Source organism: Aquarana catesbeiana, linkage group LG06, assembly GCF_042186555.1.
Source record: "Aquarana catesbeiana isolate 2022-GZ linkage group LG06, ASM4218655v1, whole genome shotgun sequence".
Classification (NCBI taxonomy): domain Eukaryota; kingdom Metazoa; phylum Chordata; class Amphibia; order Anura; family Ranidae; genus Aquarana; species Aquarana catesbeiana.
In genome coordinates this window covers 297,650,587-297,666,009 of record NC_133329.1, presented here as the reverse complement: position 1 = coordinate 297,666,009, position 15,423 = coordinate 297,650,587, and the positions used below count along the sequence as shown (strand labels likewise).

The 15,423-nt window shown below is 39.2% G+C and overlaps 1 protein-coding gene across 27 annotated transcripts in view; it reads right to left on the bottom strand.

Moving 5' to 3' along the window:
- UNC80 (unc-80 homolog, NALCN channel complex subunit) overlaps nt 1–15,423 on the bottom strand; it is a 288,619-nt gene that overhangs the window by 251,412 nt on the left and 21,784 nt on the right. For all 27 annotated transcript variants that reach the window (XM_073633516.1, XM_073633519.1, XM_073633525.1 and 24 more), the window contains exons 11-17: nt 14,101–14,241; nt 13,732–14,000; nt 11,614–12,000; nt 9,003–9,134; nt 7,005–7,152; nt 4,895–5,043; nt 2,046–2,209 (exon numbers count right to left, since the gene is read on the bottom strand). In XM_073633516.1, the coding sequence (XP_073489617.1) occupies nt 2,046–2,209; nt 4,895–5,043; nt 7,005–7,152; nt 9,003–9,134; nt 11,614–12,000; nt 13,732–14,000; nt 14,101–14,241 (1,390 nt within the window). The remainder of the gene's footprint in view (nt 1–2,045; nt 2,210–4,894; nt 5,044–7,004; nt 7,153–9,002; nt 9,135–11,613; nt 12,001–13,731; nt 14,001–14,100; nt 14,242–15,423) is intronic.

Here is a 15,423-nt window from a genome sequence, read left to right as displayed (position 1 = left end):
TGGGCAAATGCAAACTACACATTGTTGAGTCTTCACTGCAGGGTCCACACATCAAATATTCATGGCTGTTGTACTTAAATGATGGTAAATAACTGGTATTCAGAAAAATATCGATATAAGTTATCTAATCCAAATACTTTTATTTTAGAATGAATCCCACCACAACTACAAAGTTTATATACACTGAACTACCCTGTTTACAGATAATTTTGCAGTGCTTGCACTTGACCTACAGTATGTATAGTATACACTCATTATATTTGACATATGTAATAACTGCCTGAACAAATGACTGCACAGACAAAAGGGTAACTTTCACATACTGTATGTATTTTTTTCTTTGCACTTGATCACATATGTAGCTGGGCCCATTAGGCTCTGTACACTTAGGTGTCAAAATAGAGCACTTGAAATGCCTTCTTAATGTCCAGTCCCTAATGTCTCATTATGAAACCCAGAAAAAAGAAAGCATTCCCTGGGACCAATGGTTCAATGTGCACCCCCCATTTACTGTAAATATTGTTGTAACATGGATTTTCTTATGGACTTCAAATTTGAGTTATGTGATCCCTGCAATTTCTTTTGTTTTCTTTTATTATTGACTTTCAAGAATTATATTCCAGTAGCCATAATTAGAAGCAGAAACCTATGGCTATTGTTGGTTAACTTAATATAATTTTATTACAAAGCTTTAGAACAATCTTAGAGCCTGGCCTGTGTTTGCTTCAAACATTGATTCGGAATTAGTATATATTGTAAGTGTATATATGTATTTGAAGTAAATGTTCACTCATTACTCCATATTAAAACACCCCTTAAATCTATTTGTTGATTAGGGAGGACTAATGTGATGGATTGTGTAGGGTGGGTACAGGTACTAACCTAAGTGTTCCAAATAAATGGGTTTCTCTATATGAAAATTTCTGTTCATTTCTGAAATGCATTGACCTTTCACTACTATTTATACAGCAAATAAAACTGGCCAAACTTGAAGAGCTAATGTAGCCTTGGAGACTACTCCACACAATATACTGTCAGGAGCTCATGATGCTGCATTATTTCCTCTAGAGAAACTTTTTGTTCCATATTCATTAAAACTCTAAAACTCTTTTGGCACGTGCAAGCAACTCTTTGCAGTTTGCAAGTTTCACCTCTGCACTAAAAAAAGTGTGAAATGTTGTTATCTGAATAATTTTTGAGCTTTCTTCCCTCAGTCACTATCTATGCTTTGTGACAGCAGCCAAGACTGAAGCCAACTTTCTCTTATTTTATTTACTGGGACCACTGTTTTCTGCTCTCTCTATTGAATAGTAGTGGCCATAATATGTAGACAATATTTTAGAGCATGTTCATGCAATAGCTTACAGGTATGTGGCTTTAACGTGCAATTTGCACATTGCAATGTATTGCAGCTTGTCAGAATGCCCTGCATTGAGAAAAAAACTCATTTTCAGTGCTTTTGATAAATTGGAGCCATAGGACATATTGCTTTTTGCCTAATGCAGCCCAACACTAATGGTGTCAACAAGCCCTTGGTTTAAAGAAAATGCATTTGTGTGAACATATTTTTTTCTGTCTATTGACATCATAATAGCTTCTAAGTGTACTATATGAAGCTTCTATAAATATACTAAATATACTACTTGTAGTGATAGATAGTAGAATTGGAAAGAGATATCTAGGAGATGGAAAGTTAGCCTTAGCAGTATAAAGAGCAGGGCCCATGTACAAACATGCACATTATAGTTTAAAAAAAGAGAGTAGTATAACATGCCTTACTGTCATTTTAATCAGTTTTTCATTGATTTTTAGTGTAAGCCAATGGCACCGTAAAAATCACATTAATTTATTGCCTCTTTGTACATAAGTCCTACTACACACAAGAGCTGCGAATATGTTACGCTATTCAAAGTAAACAAGGTAAAAGAAAAGAGAAAAATAAAGAAAATGGAACTCAAGAGCTTGAAGCGGCCACACATCCAGCAGCAGAGCACAGCATGTATAAAAAGAGTCTGTAGCAAAGCTATTATGTTTAAAAGGAAAACCTTTTGCTTCTTGAAGGTCTTGGCTCTTGTGAATCATCAGACTTCCTCCCTGGTGTTAGCTTCTCAGCACTGTCCAGCAAGGCGCTGAGAGCCACGCGCCGAAACACATTGCCGTGAGCTTCTTTAATGAATTGTACCAGTTGCCGAATATCACAGTACAGACCCTGTCGATGTAAAAGCAAAGGAGAGCATAGTGGCATAACAACAAAGATTGATATTCTGCAAACATACAATCTGTCCTACTGCCAACTCAACCAAAACTAAGTTTTGCCTCAGAGGAGTCCTTCTCAATTTTTAAAATACTTAAAATAATGCATTTCTAAGGATAGAGCTACACAAGGAATATTTAAAGCACAGTGACGCTACTAAATTGACTACTAAGCGTAATAATCGCTCGCTGAACAGCTGAAACAAATGACTCCCTTTAGTGGTAGTAATTGACCCAGAATGAGTTTCTAATCAGCTTTGACTTAATTCTGACTTCACCTGCTTATTTCAGATCAACCAATCAGAAAAAAATTTAAGCCAGAGGCAGCCAGGCGAGTGGAATATTTAGAAGGTCAGCCCATTAATTCAGTTAACATCAGTCTTAAAAGCCACAATGCCAACAAATGTTAATAGGTAGGTGCATTTGATGCTTTCCCTGTTGCAGTTTATATTAGAATGATTACACCTAAAAACTGCAGGTTACATAGAAAAATACTGAATAAATATTGTTCCCTATTCTGCGGCTCAGGTGGCGATTGTGCTGGAGCACATTACATGACCGCTGAAGTCGGATGTGCTGCAGATGTGCTGCAGTCGGGTGGCCGGAAGTATCAAGCTGGAATGCACAGTGAAGCCATGCAGGCATGCTTTCCAGCAGGGGACAACAACACTATTATTAACAAGGGTGAACTGCAGGTTTCTAATGAATTCCAAATTTTCAGAATGATTCAAATTCGGATCGGTCGATAAATGATTGACCAATTGCAATTCTTTGTGAAGAATAGCTGGTTGTTAAGCAGCAGGCCAGGAAGCTAGCTGCTGCATCCTTAACAATCAATGACTCTTCCCCACAAACCTGGGCTGTTGTTGTGGGGGTCTGCGGGCGGGGGGCTTATTGAAATCTGGATTACGGATGGATCTACATCAGGGGACATTGTTTTTTATTTTTTTTTAATAAAGGAATTGTCGAAAGCTTGTGTACTGTCTTTATTCACTTTTTACACTTTTCTGGTAAATGGGTAGGAGCACCCCATATTCATTCACATGAGGGGGTGGGTGGGATCTGAGGGCTTTCAGATTCCAATAAGCCCCTCATCCGCAGACCCTCACAACCACAGCCCAGGGTAGTGGGGAAGAGGCCCTAAACAAACTAAACAAATTCTGAAACAAATCAACTAAGCAAAATTAGTAACATAATAAATAAATCCTAAACAAATTTTTCCATTCTGCACATGTCTAATATATAATATATATTTATACATAAGGATCTTATATTAAGACCCTCCATGTGTGTGTATGTGAGACTGGCACATGTGGATTCTGGGGTAGATTTTACATACCTTAAGCCAATTGTTAGTAATGGTTCTTATGTTACAACAAATTTTAGATGCATATGGGTTTGTTTATTATGTTAAGATGGATTGAGCATGAGGGGGTTAACTCCCACCCATGGAGTGTGTTAGAGACGCCCCTATCCGACAAATGCAATGTCACTCTATTATTTAAGTGGGGAAGCAGGAAACAGTCTTGTTGACGATTTCCAATCGTCCCATTATGTGATATGACGTATCATGGACTGGATGTTACTGTTTTTATATGGCAAGCTTTGATGCATCTGTCAGTTTGTGAGTATAGTACTTACCACCTTTTTTATGAAATAAGGACATGATTTGAGGATAATGTACTAGGCGGGTGCACCCTCTGTTTTTCTTTATAGTTCCAGTGCATATTAGGTTGCCTAACACATGATAATATACTGTATGTTTGTTCCAGGCCAGAGACACTTTATAGTGTAGCAAATAAAAGAATGACAGCCATTAAGCATGCAATCATTAAAAACAATAAACAATGGCAGTGCTCATATTTCGATCCCAGATTTACTGTTTAAATGGCATTTAATATGCAATAATACAATACAGTGTTTTACTATGATATTATAATTAATTAAAAATAAAAATCATTTAAAAATGACAAAAGTTAAAAGGGGCAGTATCACATCAATGCATATAGGGGAACATCAATGCATATAGGGGAACGATGAGGAAAACTGAGCAATGTTAATCTTTATAACCTTAGATGGACTGTGTTGAGAAAAAGTCAAATTGGACCTGTGTCTCCAATACATTACATTTTTCACATTTTCCTAACAAGCAATTATGAAAGAGCTTTATAAAAAGCCATTCCTAACATTCCTAGCTGCTTGTAATGTGAAGTAATTCATTCTCAGAGATCCTCAAAGATAACAAAGACTCAAAAGTTCAGCTTCAGTTGGTTTCTGATACCTTTACATTTTAAGGCTGACATGCTGCCAATATTCTGCTTTGGTAGAAAGTAATATGAAAAACTAACATTTCTGTTTCTCTGTTGTGCATTTTAAAGATGAATTTATACAAATGCCTACAGATAAAGAGATGAAAAAGGGCATGTTTTAAAATGCTTTAACTGCTTGTTCAGAATATGTAGATATATTATTGTGTGCAGTCTGGGGACAGGTTCACTTTAATACATTCAGCAAGAAAGGAAGTATTGTCACACAGCAGCAACATTTTTTTTAAATTATATTCCATACTCCTTAGCTCTTATCATTGTTATTCAAAAAATCAAATATTCATATTAACCTTACTGTTTATTAATGATCTTACCAGATTCTCAGGGCTATGCAGTTCATGCGTTGTAGAAGCACAGCGTGTGATTAGAGACTTAAACATTGAACTCACAATGATACCTTCCACACCCTGAGCTGTAGACTTGTTGTCCATTGTGGCAAAATTATTCCCAAAACCAGCTCTGTCTGAGAAAACACATAAACCATTTTACAAATTCTTACAACTTTATTACTAGAGGCATTAAAGAGAAAGACGCTATACCAGACATGAATTTTAGTTTCGTGTTAATAATGGCCTTCGTAGAAACACGAGTATTGTGAGTACAAGTTTTCTCTGCATTTTCAGTTGCCATGATTTAACCTGTCTACAATATCAATATTACTCAATATGAGTAACTCAAGTGGGTGGGCTCTAATCACGTGCTTCAAAAAAAAAAAAACCCACATTGAAAAGCATGCGTCTGGTGCCCTGCATGGAGATTAGGGGCCGGATGCATGGATTAGGGGGGGTGGCGCCCCGGCGCCCCTAATGAGCAGAACACCACTGCCCCATAGTATTTCTTGCATCACTGGAAAGGTCAAGAGATTTCAGTTGTTGAACCCACTTTCATCAAGACTGGACTATTGAAGAAGTCAAGACTGGCCAGTGTCTGCTGTCCATACAGAAATTTCTTGCAATCAAGCAGCTGTTTTGTGAGGGTGCATTGGGATGAAGAGATAGATATGAAGGAGTGGATGTGTTGGTAGGCCTACTTTAATAAAAAAAAATGAATAACATCCTTTCAGATACACAGTAATGCCCTGTACACACTGTCGCATTTTCTGACGGAAATTGTGTGATAGGACCTTGTTGTCGGAAATTCCGACCGTGTGTAGGCTCCATTACACATTTTCCATCGGAATTTCCGACACACAAAGTTTGAGAGCTTGCTATAAAATTTTCCAACAACAAAATCCATTGTCGGAAATTCCAATCGTGTGTACACAAAGTGCCACGCATGCTCAGAATAAATTAAGATACGAAAGCTATTGGCTACTGCCCCGTTTATAGTCCCAACGTACGTGCTTTACGTCACCGCGTTTAGAATGATCGGATTTTCCAACAACTTTGTGTGACCGTGTGTATGCAAGACAAGTTTGAGGCAACATCCGTTGGAAAAAATCCATGGATTTTGTTGTTGGAATGTCCGATCAATGTCCGACCGTGTGTACAGGGCATAAGATTTGTCTGTGTCTCACTGTGCATGGATGCTTCTTATATAACTGTTGGGTATTTTCAAGCATTTCATAGTCTAATGCAGGGTATGGGCATGTGAGCATCAGAAGTGGACCACGGAATAATGGAAGAAGGTGGCCTGGACCAAAGAATTTACATTATTTTGATAAAACAACAGTTTAAGGTGTTGACTTGGGCTTCAAATTCTTCAGATCTCAATCCCAAACCATTGAGGCCTCATCTTGCATATATATAATTACATTCAAATTAAGTGAGTACAGTCATAAAAGAAAATAAATGTAAGATTATTTAAAGAGTGGTCAAGACTTAGAACCTTTGGGCCCTATCTTTCAAACATATAATTACTTTCCCATCTAGTGATTACAATCTTTGAAAAAAATAAATAAATGCAAGATTATTTAAAAAGTGGCCAAGAGTTAGAACCTCTGTCTGTTTTTTATTGTCTCTTTTAAGTGCCTACAAGGGAATACTTCCGGTTCCAGTGACATTATGAAACACCATGACAAGAGTGTCACTGGGCAATGAACGTTTTCACACTCTACTAAAAACATGTGTTTTTATTAATGTATTTGGTCCAGATTTCCCTTCCAACTTTCTGTCACAGAGAGTTCTGATCCTTTACAATTCTGACCCAAAATAACTAAAATGTTTTGTTTCTGGTTGGGCTTTAGGAGGATTACATACAGTCATAGAGAAGCAGTGGTTAAATGTTATATTATCAGCAATCCACTTTTAAATAATCTTAATGTATAAAGTCATACAAATAATTTACAATATAACACATTTTAATCTAAATATTCACGTTTAACTATAAAGTCACTGTAGCTCAGAGAATTAGATTTATACTTTATGTACATTATGACGAATTTACACACTGTTACTTTCCTAATCAATTTATTTAAACACTTACTATCAGTAACAGGCTCCATGCAGAATCCCAAAAGAGCGTGAAGAAAGTCCACTACATTATTTAATGAGTCTTTGTTTACATAGTCTTTCATTGTTTGCCGAAACTGGACTTTGTCCAATTTATAAAGTTTGGTAAGGCAGCTTTGAGCCTGCAAGTGTAAGAAAAAATTATAGACTTCTTACTTCTAGGTGAAGGTAAAATACAAAATGCAATTATCATCTGTTGTACTATGTCATCACTTTTATGATGCATCAATGCAAAATACCATATACAATATTATTATTATACAGAATTTATACAGCGCCAACAGTTTATGCAGTGCTTTACAAAATGAAGGCAGACATTACAGTTACAATACAATTTGGTACAAGAGAAATCAGAGTGCCCTGTTTGTTAGAGCATACAATCTAAGAGGGAGGGTCAAGTGATACAAAAGGTAATAACTGTGGGAGATTAGCTGATGGAGAAAGTAAAAACACAGTGTATTAGAAGGATAGGCTTCTTTAAAGAGGAGCGTTTTCAGAGATCATCTAAAGATGGATAGATTAGAAGACAGTCAGACACATTGGGGTAGGGAGTTCCAAAAGATGGGAGAAGCTCGGGAGAAGTCCTGGAGGTAAACATGGGAGGAGGTGACAAGGGAGCTAGAGAGCTGGAGGTCTTGGGAAGACCGAAAAGAGCAGTTTGGTTGATATTTTGAGACTGGGTTAGTAATGTAGCTGGGGGCAGAGTTGTGGATGGCTTTGTAAGTTGTTTGTACTTTGAATTTTATTCGTTGGTAAGGTGGATGAGTCTGACAGCAGCATTCATGATGGACTGAAGGGGGGATAGCCTATATAAAGGTAATCAAATGAGGAGGGAGTTGCAGTAGTCGAGTTGCGAGGTAACCAGGGAGGGAATTAGAAGCGTTGTGGTGTCATTGGCTAAAAAGGGGTGTATTCTGGAGATGTTGCGGAAATTGCAGTGGCATGATTTGGACAGGGATTTGATGTGGGCCTGAAAGGACAGTTCAGAGTCCAGGGTTACACCTAGCACCCTGCATGCAGGGACGGACTGATAGTTGTGCCATCGATCTTGACAGAGAAGTCAGGAAAATGGGCACGAGGGGGAGGAAATATTATGAGCTTGTTTTGGATAGACTGAGCATGAGGAAGTGGTGTGACATGCAGTTAGATATGCCTGTTAGTATCAGTAATACGTGAGGAAGCTGATGTGGTGAGCTGAGGTGTAGAGAGATAGATTTGGGTGTCATTAGCTTAGAAATGGTATTGGAAACCATGGGAGGTTATCAGCTGACTCAGGGAGGGGGTGTAGATTGAGAATAGGAGATTTCCAAGGACAGAACCTTGGGGGACCCTAATGGCAATAGGAAGTAGAGTTGTAAGTGACACTGAAGGTGCGGTGAGATAGCTAAGGATCGAACCAACGGAGAGTACAGTCGTGTAGACCAAGAAAATTTAGTTTTTTGAGGAGGAGGGGGTGGTCAACTATATCAAAGGCAGTGAAGTCCAAGAGTAAGAGTACAGAATAGTGACCGTTGGTTTTAGTTGTTAGTAAATCATTTGTGAGTTTATTTTACAGTTTCTGTGGAGTATTGCAGGTGAAATCTAGATTGAAGGGGATCAAGAAGGTTATTCTGAATGAGGTGGCAGCTCAGCCTTTTGTGGACTAGACGTTCAAGGAGTTTGGAGGTAAAAGGGAGTAAGGAGATGGGTCTTAGGTTGTTAAGATTGGTGGGTTTCATTGAGACCTTTTTAGGTATGGGGGTGACTAGTGCATGTTTTAGAGGGTTGGGGAGAATGCCAGTAGAGAGAGAGAGATTGAAGATATGAGGTAAAGAGTGTAGTATAGAGCCAGAGGTTGCTCATAGCATTTGTGGGGAAACAGAGCCCAGGGTGCAGGTAATTAGGTGGGCTTAGTGACTTCCTCTATAAGAAATAAGACATGCATATGGCATGATTATGGTAGATGTTCTAGCAAATCAACTCTGTACTGTACCTGGTTCCTAAGGCGATCTCCAGATAACCCTCGATGTCCCTCACCACAACCATATGCACAGCCCAATGATTTCACCAATTTAATCAGCATTGTGAGTGCCAACCTATGAGTAGTGACTGAAAGGTCCTCATCCTAATAAAACAGAGAAGAAAGCAAACATCTGCTAGTGGGTCTTTTAAGATGCCTTATTCAATAAACAACTGATATTCATAAAGAGACCCCGTCACCAGGCCAGTGACTAAAAATATTTTTTAATTTAGCACAGTGTTTTTTTTTTCTGTTTTTCATACTGTCCCTTCTGCATAATACATTCACTGACATACTGCAGAGGTACAGGCAGGAGAAAAATTAGAAGAATCCAACACTTTTGGGTGTGTTGAATTCTGTTCTTTCTGGTTGCTCTCCTGCTGCTCTGCCCCCATTAACCCCCAGACTGATAAATTACAATGTTGGGACTGTGTGTAAAAGAGCTTCTCACAGAGGTATGTAAACAAAGAGTACTTGGTTGTGTACGGGGTCCATATTCCTTCAAACAGCTTTACCACTGTTTACACGCTGTCCTGCACACAGCCTCAGGATATGTAAGTGGGTGGCTAAAATATTCACAATACCACTCCAGCCAAAACTGCTGTCCATAACCCTGTTGGAGAGATTTCACCTCACTTTCTGTCCCTGAGAGATCAGGGAAAGAACTAAGGGGACTGGTTGTCACTGGGACAAGCAGACACAGAAGGGTTGATTTACTAAAATTGGAGCACTCAGAATCTGGTGCAGCTGTGCATGGTAGCCAATCAGCTTCTAACTTCAGCTTGTTCAATTAAGCTTTGACAAAAAAACTGGCAGCTAATTGGTTTCTATGCAGAGCTGCACCAGATTTTGCACTCTCCAGTTTTAGTAAATCAATCCCAGATAAATAATGACATATATTTAAAAAAGAAGCCTGCGCTTCACTACTAATTAGAGCAGCACACTGTAAGATGCTATACACATCCCAAAGAATTTTCTAAATTATAATAATTACAGAACAGAGGTTGTGATTCTTCACTGTTTTAATAATATAATTTCAGTCAATGACCTCACTGGAGCAATTTTATATAACTTCCTTTTTCGACAGTAAGTGAAGACAAATATTCCTAGAAAAGATAGAGTCTGCTAAATTTTTGAGAAATCATATTTATTTATGCAATGATACCATGTACTGTATATTGTAGTGTAGTGTTTATGGCACCTAAGCATACATTTCTGTAACTTCCCCAAAAAATTCTAAATGTTCTTTCTTGTAACTACTGCAACAGACATTAGGTTATAGTCATTTTTTCCCAGGAATCTCAGCCCCCAGTCCCTGTCACTGGTTCACAGCCCTTTCCAGAAGTTTGCACAGACAAAGGCCAAACAGGCAGCCTGCTTTTTGTGAGATATGTACACAGGGAGGAATGCCGGGTGGAAATATTTTTGACAGGCACAGCGTGATTTCATCATGTACAGACTGATGCTTGGTAGCCATTTTAAAGGTGTATTAGCACATGGCTTGACTTGTTATGTAATGCCTTTGATGCAGCTGGTTGGAGCTGGTGAAACTGGTCAGGCTCATTCCACCTGCCATGGGACCTGTTTTCCAAGCTATTAACATGGGGAGCTGATAAGTATAAATTAACTTTGCATGTCTTTACTTGAATTTGACTGCTTTGAGGGCATCATGAGACAATCTAAAGGAGTGGATGCCTTTGAATCTCGGATGGTTACAGTATCAAGGAACCTGGCTTCAGCAAATGCTTTTTGAAATATTACACTACCTGTGTGAGGGAGATTGAGTGAGACTATGTGAAAGTATATGGTATATTGGATGTAATTTACAATATATGACACACACCTCATCTCCTCTAGACCACAGGGACTAGATATATGTTCCTCTCAATAATAAGTCTTCAAGCTGCATATAGTGACCCTGGAGTTGCGAGAAACATCTTTCCTTCATTTGGCTATTCATTGCTTCAAGCTCCAGGAGTTTTGCATGGGGCTATGTGCCAGTATCCACTATTGAAGGATGGATTGTAAATATCTGCAAGCCCATACTCCTCCTCTGGATCGCATCACTACAGCCACATTGGATTATTACCGCATGTATTTATTTACCTTCATCATCTTTTCATTGCAGTGAGAAGTTATCTTTGATTCACGAGGCATACTCACAATATATCTGTTCCCTTGCCAGCCTATGGAACTTTGTTTAATCCCCTTGAGGTTGCTTAATCTGGGTATACACATATTTAGTCTACAACACTGTCCTAGATTATGATTGATAACCTGGTACAATATTTTATCTCATGGTATTTTTGGCAATTATTTTTGACACCACATTGTGCCTGATTATGTCATTACAGTAAAGACAGAACTTACAACATGGTACTGATTTCCACGAGTGCAAGGAAATGGCCTATTTCAATTTCTACAGAACAGAAACATGTAAGGTTCTGTAATAGAAATAACTAAAATTGTTGCAATCAATGTATATAGATGACCTACAGGAGATTTCTATAAACAAGTTTGGTAAAGTAGCAATCCATGACATTCCATTTGCATACACACAAGAGTTCTTGTGCCTGATTATTACCTTTTCCGTACTTTTCTCATTCTTTTCAAAATATTGATCACCACTTCCATCATCACCGCCACCGCCTCCTCCACTACCACTACCTCCTCCACCTCCACTACTTGCTCCACCACTACCAGCTGAAGGAACCCCAAAACCACAGCTAGATCCACGGGCCGCCGCTTTTATCTGAAAGTTTCCGTCACTTTGTCTCTTCTCTGCAGCAACTGAGGCAGATCCTGAAACAGTAGTTGATTCATTTTCCTTGTTTTCACTCTTCTTCCTCTTTTTTTCCACACACGGCACTACCCCAAGCTGCAGCAGGCAGTCTACAATATTTAGGGCTACATCACAGATACGAGAGCTGATATCATGATTCAAAACAAGGTAAACTGCTTTAAGAACAACCTAGGGTGGAAAAAAAATATTATATGCAGTATGTTGGGGAGTTTTTACATGGTTTATTACATTAAATAAAACTCCAGCAGCAGGTATGCATCAACAATTTATTGATCTATAACATACAGCAATAATATAATATGTTATGCACCTTTACCAATATAAATCAGTCCCTGTGCTTTAATGAAGTGACTGTGCCTTATGTGCACACAGCCAAGAACACAAAACAATGGTGGTTGACTTCTTAAATATTAAAGGCCATATACAATATGTGCCCTCTGACATCCTCATGCAGCCGCACATAAGGTTCAGTTTATGTAATGCTACAGCAGAATGTCAGAGCTTATGGAAAAACCACAGGAGATGGTCAGAGACTAATGACATTCTACAGGAATGATTGGAGGCTGGGAATATGCTACAAAAGAAAGTCAGAGTTTGGGGACAAGTTACATGAGACTGCTAAAGACCGCTTTACAAAAGAGTGCTATCACATTCTTGCTTTTCAGGTCTGAGTAAGCATTTGGGCAGAGAAAACACAAATTACTGACTGCTGGGACTTAAGGGCTGCAAAATTGGTACCAATGGGTGGCATGCAAAAACGCAGGTTGGGTACTTGGGACCTAAAGACTATTGTGTATTAGGACAAAGTCTTGGTATTTGGATAGCTGTTTCATCTCTGAGCAAGAATCTCAGTCTAGGATGTGGATTCCTACTCTAAAGGATGCATGAACAGAGATGATGGCAGTCTGTTTGGAAGAAAAGAAGATGATGACTTTGTCCCCAGGAATAATGTGATCACTTTGAGAGGTAATACATATCAGCATGTATTGCACATTGTCTAGTATACATATACGCTAGATAATGTGCATAAAAATCTACTAGGTGCAATTAAAAAAGCAGGATAGTGTTTTTAATTGAGATGTTCCTAAAATCACTGATAATAACTATAACAACCACATTTTCTGCATAGCAGCTATCTAGTGTTTAAAATCCCCACAGACTGTGTTACTCTGCCCAGTACTACCAGTACATTATTGTGACTGAAAGTACAGCTCATGTAGCAGCAAAGCAAGAAAGGCTCCAAATGCATCATACAAAATCAGCTATTTTTTTCTGGTATCATACTTACCCAGTTTATGAGGAGACTTATCAACACCAGGGGGATAAAATGCCAGTCAATAAAGCTCTAGGCTAGTTTTCCAAGCTATCCTTGTTTTGATAAAAAAAAATCTGGTTGTTTACAGAGCTTGATAGCTCAAGTGGACACTTATACATAGAGTTGGGGTATCTAATTTCCCTCCCACCCCATGAGTCATAGGAGTGGCTTATTTCCCTTCCTTCCCATCCCTACCTGCATCTTTGAGGAGTTAAGTATTAAAATACAGTTGTCCTTTAATGTACCCCTCCTGAACTAACCTGCACTAACAGTACCACTTCACCTTCCAATTTACTCCTGTATTAGAGCTGTGCAATGTTTACTTCTACTTGGGTAGATTTCCTCTTTGGTGCTGACTGAGTCAGCACACAAAGCCCTCATAGAGTTGTATGGCGCTGTCCCAGGAGGCAGCTATAACTTTTATGGGGATGGTCCTATACAAGTCTATGAAAGCTCAGTGCAAAAACAGCCAGTTAAAAAAAATTAAAAACAAAATAATATAAATTGACCTAAAACAATTATAGTTTCCCTTAATATGTTTGTTCTACTGATATTGTTAAAATGTAAATACTCTGTTTACTTACAGCTAGATCCAGCATTCCGTTCTTGTGGACAAAGTTGTTGGTACCATCTATGTGATCTGTGTCTTCCAGGCTGCTGTAATTTATGCAGGAATCAGTAAGACTACGGGGCAGATTGGCACAGGCAAGAGGTTCATGTGGAATTTCAGGGATGGGTACTTGATTGCAGAGCTTTCTCATATGCTCGGTGAAGAAGTCAGCGTAGCCGACATTGAAAGAGGCCAGCGTGGTGTTGAATGTGGCCACGGTTATGGTAGAAATCTGAGATCTCACTGCAATGAGTCAGTGCAATTAATGCCTATATTATCTACTATATCTATCACATGATGTATCATACACAGCATACATGACCACCCTTCACCTTGTACTTACCCTCTTTATTGGTGTTCTCTCCATGACTATTAGAATGGTCTGGAATGTCACTTAGTAATGTATGATGGGAGTGGGAATGTCTTGCACTCAAACTTTCCATCTCTGTAGCTGTCTCAGAGCTCCCACGTCTGGTGAATTTACCTTGAGCAATATTAACATTGTACAACTATTAGCAAAATATATTCAACATTCAAAAATAGTATTTCAGCAATCTTGTAATTACTGTGTAGCATACATGAATAATATTCTCAGAAAATGCACGATCAGCACCTTAGTAAGATACACGACTAACTAACAGAAATATTAGCTGAATTAGTAGAGGTAAAACCAGTGGTGGCTGGAGGTATTTTTTTTTTGGTGGGGCGGCAAACAGTGACACCCCCCCCCCCCGTTGGCCGGGTAACCCGCAGCACCTCCCCCTTCCTCTGCTTTTTTTCCGCACACATCAATGCGGCAATCTGGAAACGGGTCCCAAACGGGTTGGAAACTTCCTGATTGGCCGGGTGGAGAATTAGTGTGAATATTCATTCGCCATTGCCACACAACTGGGTGAGCTTGGTTTGCAGTGCTCTGAGCCCCGAGCCCATTCTTTTTTGAAGTCCATTAGAGCCTCCGGCTCTAATCACATGCTTCAAAAACACCCCCCTATTGAAATTCATGCATCCGGCATCCTGCATGGGGGCCGGACGCATGGATAGGGGGGACAGCGCCCATGCGCCCTTAATGGACGGGCCCCCCCTGAGTAAAACTCAGTTAGAAACTAGGTTTATCCCATAAGACTAAAATGCTTGACTTAGACCAAAATGCTTAACTCTACTCTAATCTAAATCCTCTTATTTAACAATCACATGCTGAAATCTAGAGACATCTACTTCCTCCCATCTAAAAAAAGAATCCATAAAAGCAGGGATTTTTTTCAGTGGGAACTTGTTCCAGCACCTTCAGCACTGAATGTACTGTTTGTAATGGCAAGGGGTGCTGGGGTGTGCTGGAGGGTCTATTGATGCTGACTGCTGGGGGATATATTATTGCTGGAGGGGGTCTATTTTTGCATGTTGGTCTATTGTTGCTGGGGAGGTCTGTTGTTGCTGGTAGAGGATCTATTGTTGCTTGGTGGTCTTATGTTGCTGCGGGGCATGAATTGTTACTAGAAGGGATCTACTGTTGAGGGAGGGGTTTGATTGCGGCTGCTGTAGGATCTATTGTTGCTGCTGGGGGTCTATTGTTGCTGGCTGCAGGAGATGCATTTTACTGCTTTTCTTGTTATCATTAACAAATTCCATACAAATTACTTAACACCACAAAATGATACTTGGCTTAGTG